This window comes from Pristis pectinata, chromosome 44 (genome assembly GCF_009764475.1).
Source record: "Pristis pectinata isolate sPriPec2 chromosome 44, sPriPec2.1.pri, whole genome shotgun sequence".
NCBI lineage: Eukaryota > Metazoa > Chordata > Chondrichthyes > Rhinopristiformes > Pristidae > Pristis > Pristis pectinata.
This window is the reverse complement of record NC_067447.1, coordinates 788,300-813,248: the sequence shown is the minus strand read 5'-3', so window position 1 is coordinate 813,248 and position 24,949 is coordinate 788,300. Positions and strand designations below refer to the sequence as shown.

At 42.1% G+C, this 24,949-nt stretch overlaps 1 protein-coding gene across 1 annotated transcript in view; it reads left to right on the top strand.

Moving 5' to 3' along the window:
- Positions 1-18,619, top strand: part of LOC127566672 (NACHT, LRR and PYD domains-containing protein 10-like) — a 30,309-nt gene extending 11,690 nt beyond the window's left edge. The window contains exons 3-7 of the mRNA XM_052009195.1: positions 9,480-9,605; positions 12,077-13,760; positions 17,316-17,402; positions 17,835-18,017; positions 18,219-18,619. Coding sequence (XP_051865155.1) covers positions 9,480-9,605; positions 12,077-13,760; positions 17,316-17,402; positions 17,835-18,017; positions 18,219-18,297 — 2,159 coding nt within the window. The 3' untranslated portion in view covers positions 18,298-18,619. The remainder of the gene's footprint in view (positions 1-9,479; positions 9,606-12,076; positions 13,761-17,315; positions 17,403-17,834; positions 18,018-18,218) is intronic.
- Positions 18,620-24,949: the final 6,330 nt, after the last annotated feature.

Genomic DNA, 24,949 nt, shown 5'->3' with positions numbered 1-24,949 from the left:
ACGGAAATGGCTTTTCAGTCAGGTGATTGGAGCACAGGATGGTAGCATAAAATGGCTTTCAGCTTCTCAAATGCTTCTTGACAAGAATCTGTCCTAACAAACTTTACTCCCTTCTTCAGAAGATTAGTTAGAGGAAGAGCAATATCAGCAAAATTTTTACAAAATTTTCGATAATATCCAACCATCCCCAAAAGTCTTCTAACAGTCCTCGTACCTTTGGGAATAGGGAACTCAGATATTGCTTGAACTTCTTCCTGAACAGGAGCTTGCTTGCCTTGACCTACAACATATCCAAGATACGTCACAGTGACATGGCCAAATTCACTTTTAGCCAAGTTAGCTTCGGAAAGTCTTTCAAACAACCTTTCTAACGCAGATATGTGATCCTCCCATGTATCATTCCCTGTCACAAAGTCGTCAATGCAGCCATCTGTATGTTGTAACCCACGAATCACTGAATTAATCATTCTATGAAATGCTGCCGAAGCATTTTTCATTCCAAATGGCAAAACATTATATTCATACAATCCAGAATGGGTTACAAAGGCAGAAATCTCCCTTCCCTTATCTGTTAATGGAACACACCAGTACACTTTTAATAGGTCAATCTTTGTAAGAAATTTTGCCTTTCCCACTGTCTATGCAATGATCCACCCTAGGAATAGGGTAAGCATCTGACTTCGTTACAGAATTTACTTTCCTGTAATCTGTGCAAAATCTAACAGTTCCATCAGGTTTAGGCACAATAACACAGAGCGAACTCGAGTTTGAAGTAGAATGTCTAATAATATCATTTTCCAACATGTATTCAATCTCCCAGTCAACAAGTTTACTTTTTTCCATATTGATTCGATACGGGTATTCTTTGATTGGTTTTGAATCCTCAAAATCAACATCACGAATAATTATAGACGTTCTGTTTGGAACATCTGGGAACAGATTTTTAAATTTTAAAATTAATTCTCTCATCCGTTGTTTTTGCAAAACTTGTGAATGGTCCAACTTCGTGTCAACGTTCTCCAGGATATTTTGTTGTTTCAGTCTCGATGGAACAATCTTTGGTCTAAATTGGCCTTCCTCAATATCAATATGAGGCATTCTAGAAACAACCTTCATATCATCCATCATGGCCACAACTGAATCTTTCTCATAATAAGGCTTCAGCATGTCTGCATGACAGAGTTGTGTTTTTTTGCGTCTACCTGGTGTTTTAATTATATATGTCAAATAAGAAACTCGGGATTCAATAATATATGGTCCAGAAAAAAACGAGATTGCAATGGATTGTTCTGGCTAGGGAAAAATACCAACACCTTTTGTCCCACTGCAAATGTCCTAGGCCGAGCACATCTGTCAAAACATGTCTTCATTCTTATCTGGCTGGTTTTCAAATTCTCTCTCGCCAGCTGGCAAGCTCTCTCCAACCGAGTTTTAAATTTTTGGACATAGTCCGACAGACTCAAATGCACTTCTTCATTAACCTATTGTTCTCTTAACAATTCTAAAGGTCCTCTCACCCGACGTCCAAATACAAGCTCAGACGGACTAAATCCTAATGACTCCTGTATTGATTCTCAAACGTCAAACAAAAGTAAATGAACGCCTTCGTCCCAAGCCTTTGTGTTTTCAAAGCAATAAGTCTTCAGCATATTTTCGAGAGAAGAATGAAATGTCTCCAGAGCTCCCTGAGATTCTGGGTGTTATGCAGATGATACAATCTGCTTTGTCCCCAGCTCATAGACTAGTTGTTGGAATAAATTAGACATAAAATTACGGCCTTGATCAGATTGGATTTCTATTTTGCAAACCAACCAAAGTAAAACAAAAAATAGAAGGGCATTTGACACAGTCTTGGCCTGAATATTTCTAAGGGGTATTGCCTCTGGAAATCTAGAAGTTGCACACATGATGGTTAACAAATACTGATTTCCAGCCTTAGACTTTTGCAATGGGCCAACACAGTCCACAATCAACTTCGAAAAGGGTTCACCAAAAGCAGGAATTGGCTTCAACGGAGCCACAGGGGGTTTTTGATTTGGTTTACCTACCATCTGACATGTGTGACAGGTTCGACAAAACATCACCACATCCTTTCTCAGACCAGGCCAATAGAATTGTTTCAAGATCTCCCTTACAGTTTTATTCACACCAAAATGACCACCCAAAGGCATACTATGGGCCAGATTTAAAATATCATTCCTATAAACGTTTGGAACCACAACCTGCTGAAGAACTTCCCATTCCTCATTAACAGGAACATGAGGAGGTCTCCATTTTCTCATTAACACTCCATTTTTGACATAATATCCAGTTGGCACTTTTTCAATCTCATCACATGAGAGAGCTTTTTCTTTCAATTCTGTAAGCTCAGGGTCCTTCGTCTGTTCCAGCATAAATTCTTTCCTCGACAAAGACAAATCTTTAAATTCAGGTTCACTGCAAGGATTTTGATCCTCCAGTGAAGATAGAAAAGTATCAGACAAGTCATCATAATTTTCTTTCTGTTTATGACTGTCACAGGGAACCACATCAGGCTACACAGGACTGTCGGCCTTGGCTAATTCTTTAGCTCCAGCTCGAGTCCCCGCACAGGATGGGTGAACATCTGGATCATTCTCAGACTCATCAGTCCTTTGTTTGGTCGTTAACCGTACCGCAGGGACAAATTCTCCATACGCAAGGTCATTCCCCAATAACAACGAAACCCCTTCCACTGGTAAACTAGGTCTTATCCGTATCTCTGCAGGTCCTTCTACGAACTTTGACTTTAAAATCACCTTGTGCAAAGGGACAGACATGGTGTCACTTGTAACGCCTCGCCCCAGATTTAACTCACCAGTGTCAGTTTCTTCACCAAAATTTAAAACACTGTCCAGCAAGAGAGATTGACAAGCCCCCGTATCTATAAGGATTTTCACTGGCACTTGGGGTGACACATCATTCAGTGAAACAAAACCCTCGGATACATAAGAACGGAATTCATTTCTCACCTCCTCCAACTTTACAGCCTTTACCTCTGGCAAGGACTGATCTTTACCAACATCTCCTGAACCTTTTTGATTTTTAATCACCTGAAAGCCAGCATTGGGCACGGCTTCCTTCTTTTTCTTCAGAAGGTTACAGTTAGATATCACATGGCCAGATTTCTTCCAGTAATAACAAGTACGCTCAACAGGTTTCTCCAGCACTGGCTTCTTTTCATCCTTCCCTTTTTGATTATCTCCCAATTTAATCTCCGGTTTACCTGGATTGTCCTTATAACTCTTTTGAAAGGTTTTAGGTGGTCCCCATTTGGATTTATGGGTTAAAGCAGAATCATCTGCCAACCTAGCAGTTTCTTGTAAAGTTTCCACCTCCTTTTCATTTAAATATGTTGTTATTTCAGCTGGGGCACATCTTTTAAAGTCTTCCACTAACATCAATTATGCCAATTTATGATAACCCCCAACTACATTTTTAGCCATGCACCATCGTTCAAAACATATTCTCTTTCCATTGGTAAATTCCATGTACATCTGATCAGCAGATGTCTTCAAGTCTCTAAATATTTATCTATAAGCTTCAGGTGCCAATTCATAAGCCTTCAACACAGCTCGTTTTACCTTTGTATAATCAGCTGCATCCCCAACAGACAAAGCAGAATAAGCTTTTTGAGCTTTACATTTAATCACACTCTGTAACGTTAGAGCCCATCCTTCCTTTGGACAGTTTGAACTCATAGCAACCTTTTCAAAATGTTCGAAATACTGATCAACCGAATCGAACCTCCCTGCTGGCTAAAAAAAAAACCATCATCGGAATCAGATACCAAACTCTTCCGCTTCTTTTTTAACTCACCTACCTCTGTTTTTCCTTCTCCTCACTCTCCAGCTCCATCCTCCTCAATTCCATTTGAGCTTTCCTTTCCTCTGCCTTGGCCTCAAACTTCAACCGAATTAGTTCCCGTTCCCGTTCAGCCTCTAACTCTAGTTTCCTTCGTTCGGCCTCTATCTTTGCCAGCTGCACCTGTGCCTCAGAAATCGCTTGTTCACTTCGAGGAAACTGTTTTAACACCTCCTCAAACACCTTCGTCTCCACATAATGGCCAGCTGTCAGTCTCTGATACCTGCCTTTCTCATAATTCGTGTTACTGCCTCAAGATGTAGCTCTGCAGCAATTTTTACCAATTCAGGCTTCCTCATGCCCTGCAATCCTCAAGGAGTGTTTTTTTTTTCAAAAAGGTATCCATTGTTTCTGGTTTCCACACACACACACACAAGCCAACTAAAAATAATTTATCAGGCCGACCACAATCAGTCGTCCACTAAGATCTCAATTTGTTCAAACTCAGACCTCCCTCGTCAATCTTTGGATGGATCCCGGACGAATCTCGTTAACCTGGGGAACGATCCCGGATGAATCTCGTTAACCTGGGGAACGATCCCGGACGAGCCCTCAATTTTGTTATTAACCAGCAACAAACGAAAGACACTGAGTCATGATTCAGCGTTAAAAACTATTTTATTAATAACTACTTATGATAATAATAAAAATAAAAGTAAAAATTTTAGAATGTTAGGAGTAAAAATGTTAGACCTTGAAAATTAACCCGCAAAACTAAACTCTTCGTGTGTGTGTGGCAAAGTCCCAAACTCGAAGTCCAGGAATGATTCTTAAAGTTCCAGTCAACAAGCCATGAGGTGAAACATGAGCAAAGGCTTCTTAAACAACCACCGTTGTCTGAAGATAAGATGTAGATGTAGAGAGAAAATAGAGTAAGTACGAAGTCCAAATGTTCCACGATGGAACCCAATCGACACCCCAGTGTTTACTTGGTAGTGACTTCCTTACCCCGAAAAGCATCCGAATAGTGGTCGTCCACACAAATACATGTTTCCCTCGACAGGTCAGCAACAATGTGAACTCCACCGGATTACTCCCAGTTTCCATACGTGGATTGCAGTGACAGACACAGTTAGTGTTTCTCTTCCATCGATAGAGAAACCTTCAGTCTGGTGTCTCTCTCTTCTCTCTCTCTCTCTCTCTCTCTCTCTCTCTCTCTTCGACTGCCTTCGACTGCCTCTTCGACTACGTCATTACGTCCATTATCTTCTGTTGACGTAAGCACACACACACACACACACACACACACACACACACACACACACACACACACACACACACACACACACACACACACACACACACTACTAACTCTATCTTAGAGGGACATACACTGAGTCCGTAACAGCGGGAATTATGTATTTCAGCTGACACAAAGGTTGTTCCGCTATAAATCACCGATTTCACCACCAGCTCCAGCTGTGTCGTCAATTAACGCAATCTATTGAATGCATTTTAATAAGAACTGCATGTTCCGGGGCCAAATTTATGTTTTTTTCTGAGTGCTTGCCCGACTTCGCTTGGAAGGTAAATCGTGAAAATCGACCTTCTGGCATAAATCAACATCCTTCAGCAAAGGAAGCGAGCAGCTATTGCCAAGATCATTTGACGACGCGCTGAATCATGGGAAAATCCACAGAATGCAAATTTCAGTGGTAGAAATTCTATATTACGAGACCAAATGAACATGACCAATTTGAAAGCACGTAAAATAAAGTGCTTCCATTGTGTGCTTTGATCAGGGCACTGAAGAAACAAAGCGTATAAATCCTCCAGTAACCCCTCCTTTGCGACATGGCAGGCGAAGTTCCAACGATCACAGCAGTTACAATGAGTACCGGAGATATCAGAATCGATGCATTGCACATCCAGGAAGATACGGTATCGTATTGTTGCACGTTATGAGACTCAAGTCTAGCATTTAAGATGTTATTTCTGTTTTCAATTTTGTACTATTCACAGATATGGCAACAATGGGACATTGGAATGTATATACGCCTTTCATTGTCGCCTGGACTGCATTCTCATTGGGACTGGTTGCTGGAAATTATGGGCTACTCAAATGGATAATCCGGAAGTGTTGTCGCAGGGGATACGACAACGCCACATAAAACATCGTGGAGCATAATCGGGATGCACTTACAAACAGAGAATGGAAGAGGAGCATTCCAAGTACACAGCTTATTAGTTTCTGCAGGACAAGGGTGGTTTCGGGCATCGATACAATTTTGTCCTCAATGTTTTGCTCTGCATTATTAACAAGTATCTACCTGAAAGAAGTAGATACGATTATTAAAGGCATAGACGGGGACGATAGACAAAATATTTGCATGTGTATCAATAAACAAAAAAGCACAGATCTAAGCAAATTGTAAATAAGTTCTTAAGGGGACGAAGTGCAAGTTTTTGTCTACATGGATAGTGGTTGGTATACAGAAGGAGCTGCCAGGGAAGGTTATGGAGTCAAGTACAATCGTTACGTTCAGAAGGCAATAATAAGCTGCGTAAAAGGCCAATGCATAGAAGGATATATTCTCAAAATTGGAAAATGGGATTAACCAAGAAGATGAAATACGTCGGCAGTAAAGTTGTGCGACGTTTTTTTTTGTGTTGTACAATCCTACAGTGAAATATCTCTATGACTTTCCACCTTACAGAAATAAATGTAGTTATTTCTGTCAATAACACTTTTTTCGGAATAACATAAAACATAACTACTAATCGAATATCATCGCTGTCCCCCTTCTCTGAATTATTACTGAAAAAAAGCAAAGAGTTAACCGTAAGATGATTGGGAGGTTTATGAAAACTATATATCTAGTTCTAAGATATGCAACATATGAACGGCATGGTGATCAACGGATTTCTAATCTCACAATTTATGAAGAAAAAGATAAATGACCGGATTCTCGGCGGGTTCATCGGAAGTCCCTACATTTTGGAAGGAATTTATGGAGAAATAATTTCATACATCGTTTGAAGTTTCAGTGGATCCTGGTACAGAACGGAGATATTTCTCAGGATATTCACCGACAGACATCTTAAATACAACATCTATCTCAATATCACTGTGTCCCTGGTTTAAATTATGGTTGAACGGTGAAGGGTTACACAATTTTATTTTCATTGGATGCTGATTACCCTGGCTCAACTTACAACATAGCAGAACTAGACACATAACTTACTAATGTTACATAGGTTCTCTTCTAATTCGTGCATCTCTTCTTGTGATTTGCAGGGCCGATCAGAATTCGCTATATTTTCGATGCCGCTGGCACATTTGGTACTCGTCTTTTATATAGTACCTGACACAAAACCTACTTGATCTTAATCAACATCCTGTCTAAAATAAAACGTTTTCCTGTATCACTGTGAGATTCGCTGTGGATAATTTGGGTATGCACCGTTTCTTTGGTAGAATCTCAAGTAATTTCAGGAGGTTTCCAGCAGCATCTCCAGTCTATAGAGAGAAATGTTCAATTTCACATCCAATTGAGTAAAACACACTACCTGCTCTGTGGATTGCTAATTCAAAGAGTCCTTTAAGTTTTATATGAAGGCCAATCAACGATAGAAATAATTAATCTTTGTGGCAGCGTTGTGCAGATCCTAAATATGATATGATCATTTGAAACTTCGGGCAGAAGCACGGACAACAGCGGCACCCAAACATTTATATAAAGTCTTCCTGAGAATGAGGAATTCGTTCGCACTATTTGCCTTCCGTAGTTTCCAATTCCGTGGATTCAAAATTGACTGTCTGGGAGTAGTAGTGATGGAAGTGGATGATTGTGTCTCATACTGGAGGCCTGTGATTAGTGGTGTGCCTCAGGGATCTGTGCTGGGACCATTGTTGTTTGTTGTCTATATCAATGTCTAGATGATAATGTGGAAAATTGGATCAACAAGTTTGCTGATGACACTAAGATTGGAGGCGTTGTGAACAGCGAGGAAGGTTTTCAAAGCTTTCAGGAGCATCTGAACTAACTGGAAAAATGGGCCAGAGATGGCAGGTGGAATTTAATGCAGACAATTGTGAGGTGTTGCATTTTGGAAGGACAAATCAAGGTAGGACATACATAGTAAATGGTAGGGTACTGACGAGTGCGGAGGAACAAAGGGATCTGCGAGTTCAGAGACATAATTCCCTGAAAGTGGCGTCAGGTAGACAGGGTTGTAAAGAAGGCTTTTTGCATCCTGCATTCATAAATCAAAGTACTAAGTATAGGAGTTGGGATGTTATGGTGAGGTTGTATAAGACATTGATGAGGCCAAATTAGGAGTATTGTGTGCAGTTCTGGTCACCTAACTATAGGAAGGATATCAGTAAGATTGAAAGAGTGCAGAGGAGATTTACTGGAATGTTGCTGGGTCTTCAGAAGTTGAGTTACAGGGAAAGATTGAACAGGTTAAGACTTTATTCCTTGGAGCGCAGAAGAACTAGGGGGGATTTGATAGAGGTTTACGAGATTATGAAGGGAATAGACAGAGTAAATGTGTGTAGGCTCTTTCCACCTGGGTTAGAAGGGTTAAGTATGAGAGAACATGGCTTTAGGCTGAAAGGGGAAAGGTTCAGGGGGAGCATTAGGGGCAACTTCTTCACTCAGAGAGTGGTGGGAGTGTGGAACGGGCTGCCATCTGACGTGGTAAATGCGGGCTCACTGTTAAGTTTTAAGAATACATTGGATTGATACATGGAGGGGAGGTCTGCAGGGTTACGGACTGGGTGCAGGTCAATGGGACTATCGGAATGAAGTTTAGCACAGACTAGAGGGGCCGAATAGCGTGTTTTCTGTTCTGTAGTGTTCTATGGTTCTATTGTAGTTAATCAATGGCAATCCCTGTACGTGTACAAATCCCGTTGCCGAATTAACAGAGTAAAAGCCAATCCAACGTGAGAGAAAAATATGTTCGCATCAACAATTCCGCCCATAATACGTCGAGATTTCTGGGAAAACTCTCACCGTTGAAAAAATAATGAATAAAACGGGAAAAATTCCTTGTTTGGACTCAACATGTTTTTAAAGGGAAAACTGAAACGTTGAAATTGAGATGAATCGGAAGATCGTAAATCAATGTAGATTTCTGAGAATACCCAGGCTAATAACTGCATTTATATCAATGGTTTCGAAATCTTAGGAACATGCTCATATGAGTAAACATATGTCATCGGAATCTATGTGGCTCTTGTTGAAGTTGTCGACACAGAGTGGAAAACAGATTGACGAATAATTCAATGCGTTTATAAATTCCAGGCATTATGGAGTCCAATTTGAGAGCATGTCACGATGATAGCTTCAGCAATGTGCTGTCTCTGGTGGAAAGGCTTCTTCTGTCAATCTGCATTGCATATATGGCGTAAGACAGTCTGCAGTTATGTTCAAAACCTGCTTTCCGTTTTACTTGCCAGTAATTTAATCGGGGAACAGGATATGCAGGAGAAAATTCTGCAACCGTTTACTAAATGATGAGGCAAAAGTTGGAATTTATGGCACGTTCCTTCTAAGTGGTCCAAATAGGCAGAACCCTCCCGTCAATCCAGAGGTATTCTCGTCGGAATTTTTCTCACTCGTTCGTTTGACATTTATTTCAAATAGAACCTGAATCAGATATTGGACAACAATCTCGGGTCGATACTTCCGATGTGATTGTAAATATAGATGGTGGAGATCAACCGTTGACGTCCCAAGGAGAAAAGGCCGAATTTTTCGAAAGGACCACCGGTGAGTTCTTTGTTTAATTCTGCTCTATTGACATTTATGACGTGATTAATTATCATCCATTGAGCCCGGTTATTTCAGCCGTTTCTTTTAACTCTGGGATATGCGAAATGCTGCTGAAGAATACTGAGAAGAACACTGAGGTAGAATTACCCGAATTCGTCATTCTTCTGCTGGTAAATTGCGAACCATTTAGAACATAGAACAGGACAATACAGGCACATCGCCCCGGGATGTCTGTGCCAACCATGATCTCAAATCAAGTTAATTCCACCTGGAGGCACATGATCAATATCTCTCTGTGCCCTTCCTGTTTAGGTATCTGTCTAAATGCCTCTTAAACGTGTCTAGCATATCGGTTTCCTCTACTGCCACTGACTTCGCGTTTCACGTAGATAATGCTCTCGGTGTAATAGGTTTTCTCTTAAATCTCCTTTAAATGTCCTCCTCTCACCATAATGCTATGCTCTTTGGTATATGACACTTCTACTCTGGTTAAAGAAAAGTATCTGCTGCATCTACCCCATCAATATCTCACATAATTGATCGCCCCTCAGGCTTCGATGCTCCAGAGAAAACAATCCGAGGACTCACGTTTTATTATATTTAATATATTCCAATTCAGTCAACGTGATGATCACCGTATTCTGCAACCCCATCCAAAGGCTCACATTGTCCCTTCACTGCAACGATCAGGACTGCACACAACACTCCAGTTTCAATTATTAACAACGTTTTAAAGGTACTTGGGCAGGTGCATGGCTCATAAAGGTTGAGGAAGATTTGGGCCAAACCCAGGCAAATGGGGCAATATTAGATGGTAATCTTGGTTAGTAAGGCCAGTCATTTGAGTATCAGCTCTACGGAAAATTTGGTCAAACAACGATCGCTTTCCCTGCAGCAAATAAGGCTGACGGCCGGTAAGATAGAAGTATAAAATTGTGGGAGGCACAGACAGAATAATTATTCACAGTCTGTTTCCAGGGTGTAAAATTCAAACACTAGAGGGTGCAGGCTTAAGTAGAGAGGGAGAACGTCTAACGCAGATGTGCGAAGCAAGTTGTTTTACACAGCTGAAACTTCGCTTAATTCCCTCCGTCGCAAGAGCATCGTGCTTCAGATAAGGAGGACAGAACTGCGTGCAATACCCAATGCGCAGTCTCAACAAATCCCTGAATATTGCACCAAGACAGCACCAATCCCCAACGCCACTGCTCATATACTCGATTCCTCTCGTTGTTATTCTCAACGTAGAAGTTTGCTGCTTATTCACCTGCTGCACGTCAGTGCTTACCTTCACCGACTGCTGTACACGACAACACATTTCTCCTGGTACCCCTAAGCTTATCGCCATTTGGATAAATCATTCATTTTTCTTGTTGCTATCAAAGCGGATAACATTACATTTAGCCACTTTGACCGCATCCGACATGTATTTACTAAATCCTCCAACCTGTCGACAAACCTGCAGATATTAGATGTAATTCCCTCATCCAAATCATGTTTCGTTATTAGCTGGTATTGCAGCAGTGCTCTGTGCGGTATCCCGATGTCCAGTGCTCAGAAAACTGACTGTTTATTCCTGCCGTTTGTTTCTTGTCTGCCATCCAATTCTATATTCATATTCACAAATCTCCCTCGCTGACATTGTTATAATATTGCATGGTAAGCTCTTCAGTTGGACATTATCGAAAAGTTTCACGAAGTCTAAATACACTCACATCCACTGGTTCTCTCTCGTCTGTTAATCCACTGCCATTCTCAAAAATTCCCTGTGCATTTGCAAGCACGACTTCAATTTCATGAATACTTTCACTTTTGTCCGATCCAGTCACCCTTCTCGAAGTACTCTGCTATCATATCAAGACAACCCGTCTATAATTTACTATTTTGTCGCTACATGGTTTTGGATTATTGGCAACCTGCTTATCCATTGGAGATATTCCATTTTCCAGGGAAGGTAGTAAATGACAACCAATGCCAAAGTATGTCGGGATGCAGAGTACCTGGCGCTGAACATTTATTGCTCCTCATTCTCCTCAGCTTCCTAAACACCATTTCCACGCCAATACCGATATTAGTTTCTTCCCGTCAGTGGATCCAAAGTTTTCCAATATTCCAGGACGGTTACTGTATCTTTTGTGAAGACATGACCAAATAATGAAGTTAATTGGTTTTCATTTCTCTTCACCCTATTAAAAATTCCACCAGTCTGTGTATCAATGATCTGCGTTTGTGTTGAGTGTTTCCCTCTTCACATAAATGTTCCATATTGCATAGTAGTTTTTAATGTTTTCTCACACTCTGGTTTTCCCTAATGATCAATCATTTGCTTCTCCTTTGTTGAATTCTGAACTGTTCACCGTTGTCTATTCCCCTATCTGTTCACCAGTTATTAAATTGAAATAACTTTTCAGTTTTCTTCTGAAGAAAAACAGCAGAACTATTCAAATTGTGTGTTTTTCATATTCAAGAAGTGGATGAATACACTCTCCGAAATCAGAAAATGAACCTGGATATCATACGCACAGGAGGAAGCGAAGATACTGAGGCAAGATTATTTGACGCCTACACAGACCTAATGATTCATGTCACAACACCTATGTGGTTATTTGTCGAACACAATAAGATAGAGGGGCAAGATCACAAGCAAAACTTTGAAGTGGACTTCCAACAATTGTTCAGAAGCAGTAACTCTAACACAGACAGAACAACCATCACCGTGGTCTGTGGGTCTGCAGGGTCTGGGAAAAGCACCATGATACAGAAGATAGTCCGTGACTGGGCCAGGAATAAGAAATATGAACAGTTTAAATTTGTCTTTCATTTTAAGATTCAGAACTTAACTGCAATGAAAGACAAGACACATTTAAATAACTTGGTCCTTCACTCCTATCCTTACTCGAAGGATGAGCTGGATCATGTATGGAAAGAACCCAGAAATATATTGTTTATATTGGATAATTTCGACCATTTAGATGGAACAATTAATTTCTCCGATAATGAGAGAAACAGCGATCCACCTCACCAATGTTTCATTCCCGAGTCTTCCAGCGAAGTTTCAGACATCGTGCGCTGCCTCATGCAGGGAGACTTGCTGAAAGGGTGCTCAGTGCTGGTCACAACCCGGCCGTGGAAACTACGGACGCTGCGTCAGACAACGATAGATTTAACTTTCCAAATCATGGGATTCACCTCTGAAAGTGTAAAACAATATTTCCACAGTTATTTCCGAGATAAACAGTACGTGGGACGTGTTATGAATCTCATTGAGAGGAATGACATATTGCGCAGCATGTGTCGTAACCCTTTATTCTGCTCAGTCCTCGCCTCTTCACTGAAGTCACGCCAGGTGCATGGAGAGGAACAGAGAGCAAGGTTCAGCATCAACCTGACTCGTTTGTTCTCTGCCTACGTCACAGTACTTCTCAGGGATAGCGGATATGATGAAGAAACCTCCCGAAACGGTTTGCTTAAACTGGGTGAGCTGGCCCATAATGGAATTTCTCGTAATATCTTTTCGTTTGAAACCGATGTATTGAGTGACCAGAATTCCTTTCCCCCCAATCTTACCTCTGGGTTTATGAGTCAAGTTCCAGACAAGAATACGCGCGGTGTTGTTTTCAAATTCGCGCACTCTGCTGTGCAGGACTTTGTTGCTGCCCTAATGAAAAGAATGGGTACGCCAGGAAGAGCACTGAAAGGATTGTTGAATGAAACGTTCACGGCCGCTGATGACCGATTTAGTATGTTCACGCGTTTTCTTGTTGGCCTTTCTTCACCGAAGTCAACAGATCAGCTAGAGGGCAAACTGGGGAAATTTCCTTGTGAAGCCAGCTCGTCTATTTCCGATTGGCTCAAAGATAATGTCAAAAGCAGACTGCAGAACTTGGAACATGGGCACAACCAAACAATATTCTTAAACATGCTGCACTGTTTTCTTGAATATGAAGATAGAGAGCTGATGACGGCCGCATTGGCATCGATAAACAGAATAAAATTTAATCAATGTTCCCTTCAATATTCCGACTGCGTGGTTTTATCGACCACTTTAATAAACATGGAACTGATAGAAGAGCTCGATCTCAGTTCATGCGGGATCAAGGCGGAAGGATTACAGCTGTTGCAACCAATGATGCATAAATGTAAAGTACTCAGGTAATTCAGTGAATTCGGTGAAGAGTTCAAAGCAGTAAATGTCAGTAAAATGTTCATGCTGCGATGCGGAATTATCCTCCTGAATCCCAGTGCTAGAGAATAATGCAATATGTCCCGCGTCTGCATTTTGTTTCAAATCGTACTTGGAATTTATGTTTGTTTTCGTTATTAATATATATTCGCGAGGTATTTAAGCATTGGATTCCATTCGTGAAAACCCCTCATTTTTAACGCTTGCAGTTTACAACATAATCACGTCTTCTGTAATTCAGGTAATACAAATAACCGCAGTACGGGGCTTTCCTAGATGTTCCTTCCTTAAACCTGTGCATCAGATTTTGCGATCCAGTTGTTTCCATCTGTATAGTTAAATTAGCAACTTCTGAAAATCCAATATAAAGTATAGTTGGTTCACCAAATAATAATGACTTTAACTGTAGAACAGTTTGGCGTCAGTGAAATGCAGCACTGCGTCATCTAACCGCGTATTGCTAGCGTGGCATGCGTAGAATTTATTGTTCAGTAGGCGTTAATAAAACCATATAAGTTTTAAAAACATACACACAGCTTTCGGATCTCCATGTTGCATGAAAAGCAAATCACTATTGACATCCCTAATTGTCTTTGTGCTGGTGGCGACGAGCCGGGTTCTGACATGCTGCATTCATTCGGACGTCATAATTCCCACAATAAACGTGGGCAGGAGGTTCGACGGGACAATGAAGTGCTAGCGACGTCTTACCAACATAGGCAGTGATATGTCGAGGACTCCGCTGGTGACGGTGTTCCCCGGAATCCCTTGTCTTTGCTTTCCTGACTATCACTGGTTTAGAAGCTGCAGTCGGAGTGCCCAATTGAGCAATGGCTGTGAAATGTGTTGGATAAGCGTTTGAGGATGATCTGCTCGGTTGACTATATGCGTGCAGGTCGTATCAGTAGTTTACTCCAGATTATTTCCAGGAAATGGCCAGTTTGGTCGTGAATTTGAATCCTGTGCACGATTTAAGAAACAGTTTAAACGTATGGCCGGAATAGAAATGCGCCTCTTGCATCTTCGAGTAGACTCCTCTCAGGACGCGTTGATGGCGGGGGATAGGTGCACGTGAATATGGATTCTATGACCACCAAAATTTGTTCTATTAGCTTTCTAGCGGTCAGTTATCAGAAAATTTGCCAAGTTGTGCAATTTTAGAAAATTATGGACGAATTGCATTGATATCGAAAGGCATTTCCGCATTCGTCTCTCAGATCTGTTTTACAAATTCAGTTAGACACCTTTACACTAAATGGTGTCGTGATGCGGATACTGGCCTGTTCTGCAATTGGATAAAGGTGCGTCATCTTCACAGGTTAGCGGAGCAAAAGCAAAATGCGAAACCTTCTTTCATGTGTTGTAATACACGTTTTCCGAGTCAGTTTCACACCGCTATCAATGATTTTAACAGAACATGCTTTTAGCTGAAATGAAATAGTGTTGTGAATCTCAAAGCCAGAAAGTGCGGTGAGTGCACAGAAAACTGACAAGATGTTGCTTGGATTGGTGGCCTGAGTTACAAGGAGATGTTGTTTAGGCTAGGACTTTATTAGCTGAAATGTAGGAGATTAAGAGGGGAGACCTTATAGAAGAAGATAAAATCATAGGGAGCACAGACGGGGTGAAAGAACTTCGTCATTTTCCCAGGAAGGCAGTGCTGAAAACAAGAGGGCATAGGTTTATGCTCAGAGGCGACAGATATAAAGAGGACATCAGGGGAAGCGTCTTCACACAAAAGAGTGGCACGTATTTGCCATGAGCTGCCAGAAATAATTGAGGCGGACACATTAGCAACGTTTACAAGCTATCTAGATAAGTACGTGGCTAGGGGAGGTTTCGAGGGATATCGGCTAAACATCGGCAGATGGGATTGGTTCGATGGGCAGAACAGTCGGCATGAACATGTTGGGCCGAAGGGCTTGATTCTTTCCTGTAAGACTCTGCGAATCAAATTGCAATGGAGGCGCGATGATGTTCAGCTTCAACTGTAATTTTACGCAGCCGTTTGAATGAATCGAAGCTAATATTTGTGGAACTACTCTTCACACCAGATTACGGCAAAGTTCTCAAACTGCTTGCAGTTCTGCATCTTTGCTGCCGAGTGCGAACTGTTCTTCCCGAATTCCTGAATTTCTTGCATGCATTGCAGTGCAGAACTCAGGAACTAAACGGAAGTCCGACCGGCAAACTTGAGCTTCCCGTGCGTGAACTGGTATACAGCTACTTGCAGCCGGCAGCTTAGTTTCTGCACAGGCATGGCCACGCGCGGGTAGTGCGAGCATGTTTACTTAGTTTCGGTAATCGACGATGATTCACAAATGAAGGTGCAGTTAAGTGTCATTACTATTTTATTTGATCTTAATGAATTATCGGAATTAGGTTCATTATCAGTCACATATGTCGTGAAATTTGTTGTTTTGCGGCAGAAGTACAGTGCAAGGCATGAAGACATAAATTACTGTAAATTACAAAAATTAATAAACGATGCAAAAAATAAATAACGAGGTAGTGTTGATGGGTTCAGGGACAGTACAGAAATCTGATGACGGAGGGAAAGATGCTGTTCCTGAAATGCTGAGTGTGGGTCTTCAGGCTTCTGTAGCTCCACATCGATTGTATTAACTTTAAGAGGGCATGTCCAGGATGGTGAGGGTTCTTAAGGATGGATGCCGCCTTCATGAGCACAGCCTCTTGATGATGTCCTCGATGGCAGATAAGGTTGTTTTGTGCCTGTGATGGAGCTGGCTGAGCATAAAATTCTTTGAAGCTTCTTGCGACCCTGTGCATTGGAGGCTCCACACCAGGCTGATTCAACCATTCAGAATGCTTTCCAACTTGTATCTGCAAAAATTTGCAAGAGTCTTTGGTGACATACCAAATCTCCGCAAACTCCTAACAAAGTAGAGCTGTTGGCGTGAATTCGTTGTGATGGCATCAATATGTTGTGCCCAGGATAGATCCTCTGAGATGTTAACGCCCAGGAACTTGAAGCCGCTCACCCTTTCCACTGCTGACCTCTGATTGAAGACAGGGTTGTGTTCTCCTGTCTTCCCTTCGTGAAGTCCACAATCAATTCCTTCGTCTTGCTGACGTTGAGTGCGAGGTTGTTGTTCCGACACACTGGACCAGCCGATTGATCGCACTCCCGTTGGAGAGAGATGTACAGAGACCCAGGTGTTGAAGCATGTTGATTAGTACTGAAGGATTGATAGTGTTGACCGCCGAGCTATGATCGAGAAATGTATTATACAAAATATTAAAAAAATAATTAACCTTTAGTGTTTGTTCGGTGATTATGTTGACTGCAAGCAATAGGGTGCATAACAGGTTTAAAAATCTTGTTTCGGGGGGCCATTCATTGTTACATCGCGGTTGTACGAAGAAAAAGAGCGGCAATGATGTTTTTGAAGTTCCCCATCTGCACGGCACAATGTAAAAGTAAAGCGCGTTAATTGGCCACCAAAGTTTACGTGCTTTATCATCGACTCCGACTAATTATGGATGCATTTGTATATGTTTAGAGTCAGTGGAAATGACCTGCGAGATTCTGCAGTGAAGATTTTCTCGAGCGTTCTGAAGGGAAATGACTGTAAAGTACAAACTTTGGAGTGAGTAACAGTTTAAACCATCGACCTGCAGGAATGTCGAGGTCTTCTTGCGTCAGTTTCCTTATTACTCTGTTAATTTCAACCAAGATATGGGCAGAAACGATAAACGTGGTGTCTGATGGATGTTGGGTGGACCGGCTGGTAACATGAGAACAAGAGTGAAAACATTCGAATGCCAGTTGCTTGAAGGTCAAAGGGGGAAAATGTTAATATTTAAGTGGGTGCGTGCGTCTGCATATCCATATGTGTGCGTGCGTTGTGTGTATCTGTATGCGTGTGTGTGTGTGTGTGTGTGTGTGTGTGTGTGTGTGTGTGTGTGTGTGTGTGCGCGTTTGTGTTTGGGCGGGATTGCGCTCGCCAGCGCGAGAACAATTGTTTGTGCGAGTCTGTCCTCACACATGCGTTTTCTAACCCAGTCTACTTTCCATGCAGTTTGAAATCCACCCGGCTCACAGATGCTTGCTTAAGTAGTCTGTTCTCAGCTCTCAGTGAAAATTGTTCATTGACGGAGCTGGACCTGAGTAACACCGTTCAGCACTGGGAAAACGCCAATCGATTCACCGATCTTGTCCTGCGGGAAATTACAGGTTGCAAAACTCAGCGGAAGGAAATCAGGTACGTTGGCTTTTGCAATATTTAGTGGTTACCTGCTTATTGAAGACAAGTGATGTTTTCTAATTTACTTGAATAATAGCATGCCATTATTTATTTTCGTTGGACGAATAGTTGATAATTTGTAAGAAACTACCTCTGCACAATGAACCGCAAAGTCTGCACGTCGATACATTTTTTATTTGTTTAATGTGTTTTTATTAGATGGGTTCGCATTGGACGTGGACATGACATTTCAAATTATAACAGAGAATCGAAAGGTATAATTGTAAAAACAGATTGAAGATCTGTTCGTCAATGAGATTTATTTCATAAAACACCATCCATGGGGCAGCAGGGATATTCGATGGCTAACGAATAATATGTCGACTTCTCAAGAAATGGGATTATGAATGGCAACTCAGAAAATTAGCCTACGTATAATGTAGAAGTCATGACATTCTGTTTCATGTGCTGTTTTAGGTTTTCTCACATTGTTTATCAGCTTTATCTACAACTGTGATCCTATGTATTCACCGTAAAAATTTAGAGTGGATGCAATGCAATAGTAATACTCATTAATTAAATGGAGAAAGTTCCAAAGAAAGGGAAGCATGAACATTTATTACATTATTCTATCAGACTGATTTACTTTACTTTATTCTGTCGTACCTTACATTGTTTGAAGGTGTCTTCGGACCAAAAATGTTTTCTGCTATGTTTCTATGTCAACCAGCTGTAGATGATCGGTAAAGTACTCAGTAAACGATACAAAACAACTAAACGCGTTCAGCGGAGAGTCAGTTGCTGAGAGTCTCCGCTGCACATGCATAAAGCAAACTATCTCTGAAGAGAAGAAAGATATAATTTCCTGTTAACCTCACATACAGTTGTGATATGAGAGAGATCTTACGATCGGGAGCTTATGTAAGGTTCAGGAAGCTGAAATCAACCATGGACTTTGAGGAATGTAGAGAAAGACGGAAGAATTCAAGGAAGGAGTTAGGAGCGCCAAAATGGGTCAGGGAATGTGCGAGGTAAGTAGGATCAAACAGAATCCCAAAGTATTTTACTTACATCAGAACAATGGAGCAATTATCGAGAGGGAAGGACAGCACAAGCAATACTTTTGATCGGTATTCAGTAAGAGGAATGACATGGAGACAGTGAGAGCAGTGCAGGGTATTCTAATATGCTGGCGCATTTTGTGATCCAGAAGAAAATGGTGTTGGGTTTGTTCAAGAGCAATATTGTGAACAAATCCCTAGGACTTGATGGGATCCATTTCAGGTTACTGAGAGAGGCAAGAGAGGAGATTGTTAAACCACTTACGACGATCTCTGTATCGTCACAAGCCACACGTGAAGGCCCAGAGAACTGATAAGGAGCCAAAATTGATCCTTTGATTAAAGGGCAATTGGGAAAATCCTGCAAATTATTGGCAAGCAAGGCGCATATCTGTGGCGGGAAAGCTATTGAAGAGGATTTTAAGGGATAAGATTTGCTCACATTTGGAACATCATGGGGTAATTAAAACAGTCAGCATGCTTTGTCCGGGGCAATTCATGTCTGACAAACTTCACTGAGTATTTTGAGGAGGCAACCGAGGTGATTGATAAGGGTAGAGCATCGGTTGTTGCCAACATTGACTTTAGTCAGACGTTTGATAAGGTCCTTCATGGAAAGTTGATTAGGATGATTAATGTGCAGAGTGAAGGAGCAGTTTGTATTCACAATTGGCCAACGAATACAGAGGGTAGTGATGGCAGTGTGTTATACTGTCTGAAGATCTGTGACCATTGCTGTTCCGCAGGGATTAGTGTTGTTGTTTTTGATATATATATATGCACATATAAATGACTTGGAGACAAGGTATATGGTTTGTTCAGGAAGATTTACAGACGAAAGAAATATTGCTGGATTTGCGGAAAGTAAAGAATGCTGTCAAAATAGAGCGGGGTTTTGATCAGTTTAAATAAGATAAGATATCTTTATTACATGTACATCGAAACACACAGTGAAATACATCTTTTTGCGTAGAAGGTTCTGGCGGCAGCCCGCAACTGTCGCCATGCTTCCAGCGGCAACATAGCATGTCCACAATTTCCTAATCTGTATGTCTTTGGAATGTGGGAGGAAACCGGAGCACTCGGAGGAAACCCACGCTGACACGTGGAGAACGGACAACCTTATAACAAACAGTGTCCGGAATGGAACCTGGTCTCTGGCACCGTAATGGCGTAACGTTAACCGTTGCACGACATATATGGGAGGAGAAATGGCAGAAGGAGTTTAAACCGGGTAAGGATGAGGTGTTGCACTCTTTGAGAGGTCAAAATTGAAAGGACAGGCCACCGTTAATGGGACTGCCTTTAATAGCAGTGATGTACAGAGGGATCTTGCGAACCAAGTCTGTACTTCCCTGAAAGTGGTAATGCAAAGAGATAGGATGGTAAAGAAGGCGTATGGCATGCTTTGCTCTGGAGTATAAAAGTCAAGAAGTCATGTTGCAATGTGTCTAAAATGCTGGCTTTGCCGCACATGGAGTATTGCGTGCAGTTCTAGTCGCCCCATTAACGGGAGAATCGGGAGACTTTGAAGTGGCTTTGGAACAGGTTTACCCGGTTTCTGTCTGGAATAGAGGGTATTAGCAAAGAGGCGAGGTTGGACAAAATTCTGTTGTTTTCTCTGGAGAGTCGCAGACTGATGGGAAACCTGATAAAATTTTATAATATTATGAGAGGTCTACAGAGGATAGACAGTCAGAAGCTTTCTGCCGGGGTAGAAATGTCAAGAAGGAGAGGACATGCATTTAAGGGGAGAAGTGAGAACGTTTAAAGAGGATATGCAGAGCATTTCATTTTACCCAGAGAGCAGTAGATGTCTGCTGGTAGTGGAAGCAGACATGAAAGTGGTCTTCGTGAGGCTTTGGAGCAGCACATGCATATTCAGGGGAAAGAGAGGTATGGATCATGTGCAGGCAAAAGGTACTGGTTAAATTAGGCATCATGCTCGGCACAGTCATGGTGGGCCACATATCCTGTTCCCGTGCGGTACCGTTCTATGTTCTAACGGAGTTGAGGCTTGATCCACAGCTCACGGTCTGCAGCGATTCAAGACGGCAGCTCAGTAACACCTTCTCAAGGGAAGTTAGGGACGGGTAACTACTGGCTCTGCCTGAGAAGCACATCTCCCTTGAATTAATAAAGACAAATAAGTAAACTGATAATTTGTTCAGGTTTCTTTATTTTCCTCTCTCCGCACAACAACGTAGAAACAATCTGGAATTTTTAACATACCAAGTCATGTTGACCTGAGTGTTCCCCAATATAGACGTCCATGTGCACGGTTTAAATTCGCAGATTAGACGCAATTCGTCCGTAGAATGCCATCTTTCTAATTGCTCCAGAATCCATAATTTATTCGATATCATTGGGCCGAGTCTTATTAGACATGTTCCCCGCACAGTGTCTCCAAATACAATCACACACCCTACCACCAGTCATTTGAATCTGGCTAAGAGTTGTGTCCACTGATTGAATCTGCGGCAGGGAACACGGTACTGACACCGTTAAGTCTGTCATTTTGTTTGAGAGAAAACAAAGCTGAATGCTGGGATTCGTTCTTTGTGAAACTGGCATGACTCTGACATTCAAAGAGGTCTAAAAACCAAAATCTAATGAACTGCAAGGAAGAATTGGTGGAAAGGTTGCATTTTTAAAGCTAATCAACACATGAAAATTCACATGGCAATCGTTACGAGATTTACAGGAAATAAAATCCTGTGCAACCGCTCTCTCAGCACCTTGACTTATTAAACAGCCCGATTTCGGTAAACTCTATCTCAGTTAAAGCCCTTCTACGACTCTATTGATGCCATTGGTAAGCGCATTTGTTCCGGCGCAATTCAGGTAACTTTCAGCCTGGGGGAGCTGCTCTCTCCTTCCCCAGTAGAAGTATTCGCTGGTATCAGCGTCCTATGAACCGGATATCGTTATTACCACAACATGCTTTGAGCCACGATGTCAATTGGCCCGTGGCTCAGGTAATAATCCAGATACACAGACACACTCGCCAACATGGACAAAAGTACACACACGAACATGCGCGTGCGCGCCCACGAACTTGGACGTCCATTGAGATTCACCCATGATATAAGTAGCCGTCTAGAGCCTCCGAATCCAGCCACATTATAGGTACCAGGCCTACCGCATTGTACAGCAAACCTATCATAGTTTTACCTCCAGAAGCGAACAAATAAAGAATTGTGAGTTGGCAGTTAACGTCGTACTGTGTGCAGTTTTGGTCACCTTGTTATAGGAAAGACGCAGTTAAACTGAGAAAGAGAGTAGAAAAGATTTACGAGGATATTGCCAGGTTTAGATGAGCTGAGTTATAGTTGGTCATGCTGGGAACGTAGGAGAATGAGGGGCGACCTTATAAAAGTATTTGCAATTATGAGAAGCAGAGTTAAGGTAGATGACAACAGTCTGTTCCCCAGGGTAGGGGAGTCCAAAGCTCGGCAGCGTAGGCTGATGATGAGAGGGGAATTGTTTAAACGGGACCTTAACCGCAACATTTACACGCAGAGGTGTTGAGTGTATGGGAATAACTGCCAGAGGAAATGGTTGAGGCAGGTAAAATAATATCATTTAAGGTGTATTTGGATGGTGCATGGATGGGTCATCCTTAGAGCGATAGGGGGTGAACGCAGTAAAATGGGGGCGAGCTGGCTGGGTAACGTAGTTGGCATGGATTGGTTCGGCCGAAAGGCCTGTATCCGCGCTGCATTGCTCTGTGACTTTATGAGAGCTTACTCGAAAACATATGGACGAATATCACTCCAGCCTTTTCACGTTGCAATTATCACTCTCCAGAACTAAAGCGAGACGTTTCATCCCAGAATCTGGCAGGACATTCTCATTGAGTCTAACAATGAACAGCCACAACCAGAAATTAACAGAGGCCGATGAAGACAACACATTTTCTCAAAATTTGTCACTATGTTGAACTTTCCCCTCCACGATGAAACAAGGAAAGCTATTCACGTCCGACTATCAATCATCATATGTTAATAAGAGAATGAAACTGTTGTCTATTTGGATCTCAATTGCTTAATTTATTCCAATATTTGTAAAGTGTCAATAAAGAAATTAGTTTAATTGCAGTAATAAATGCATTTAACAGTGTTAATATTTCTGTGTCAAAATCAACGAAAGTTGATTAGTTGGACAGGACGTTGGCGAGGCCGCACCTGGAGTATCGTAAAAGGCCGTGGTCGTCCTGTTATAAGAAATCCTTCATTAAGAAATGGCAGGTGGAGTTTCGTCCGGCCAAATGTGAAGTGTGGCACTTCGGGAGATCAAATGTGAATAGACAGTGCACAGCTAAAGAACCGTTAAAGAGGCTCTTATATAGGGATATATCGCATCTGTGAGCCGGTTAGAATTCAAACTGCATTGAAAGTAGACTGGGCTAGAACACGCAAATGTGAGGACAGACTCACACAAACAATCGTTCTCGCGCTGTCGCGTGCAATCCCTCCCAGACACACAAACGTACACACACACACACACACACACACACACACACACACACACACACACACACACACACACACACACAACGCACGCACACACAGACACAACGCACGCACACATATAGATAGGCAGACGCACGCACCCACTTAAATATTAACATTTTCCCCCTTTGACCTTCAAGCCACCGGCATCCGAATGTTTTCACCCTTGTGCTCATGTCACCAGCCGGTCCACCCAACATCCATCAGACACCTCGTTTATTGTTTCTTCCAAAATCTTGGTTGAAATTAACAGAGTAATAAGGAAACTGACGCAAGAATGCCTCGACATTCGTGCAGATCGATGGCTTAAACTGTTACTCACTCCAAAGTTTTTATTTTACAGTCACTTGCCTTCAGAACGCTCGAGAAAATCTCCACTCCAGAATCTCGCAGGTCATTTCCACTGACTCTAAACATACACAAATGCATCCATAATTAATTGGAGTCGATGATAAAGCACATAAACTTTGGTGACCAATTAACGTGCTTTACTTTTACGTTGTGCCGTGCAGATGGGGAACTTCAAAAACATCATTGCCGCTCTTTTTCTTCGTACAACCGCGATGTAACATGAATGGCCCCCGAGAGATTTTTAAACCTGATATCCACCCTATTTCTTGCAGTCAAGGTAATCAGCGAACAAGCACAAAAGTTTAATTAATATTTAATATAATAAATTTCACGATCATCGCTCGGCGGTCAACACCATCAACCCTTCAGTACTAAGCAACAAGCTTCAAAACCTGGGCCTCTGTACATCTCTCTCCAACTGGAGTGAGATCGATTGGCTGGTCCCGTGTAACGCAACAACAACCTTGCTCTCAGCGTCAGCAAGCCGAAGGAATTGATTGTGGACTTCACGAAGGGAAGACAGGAGAACACAACCCTGTCTTCAATCAGAGGTCAGCAGTGGAAAGGGTAAGAGGCTTCAAGTTCCTGGGCGTTAACAGCTCAGAGGATCTATTCTGGGTACAACACATTGATGCAATCAGAACGAAGTCACGACAGCGGCTCTACTTTGTTAGGAGTTTGCGGAGATTTGGTATGTCACCAAAGACACTTGCAAATTTCTGCAGATGCTCGGTGGAGAGCATTCTGACTGGCTGAATCACAGCCTGGTGTGGAGCCTCCAATGCACAGGGTCACAAGAGGCTTCAGAGAGTTATAGACTCAGCCAGCTCCATCACAGACACAAAACAACCTTACCCGCCATCGAGGACATCTTCAAGATCTGTGCTCATGAAGGCGGCATCCGTCACTAAGGACCCTCACCATCCAGGACGTGCCCTCTCCAGGTTAATACAACCGATGAGGAGGTACAGGAGCCTGAAGACCCACACTCAACATTACATAAACAGCTTCTACCGCTCCGCCA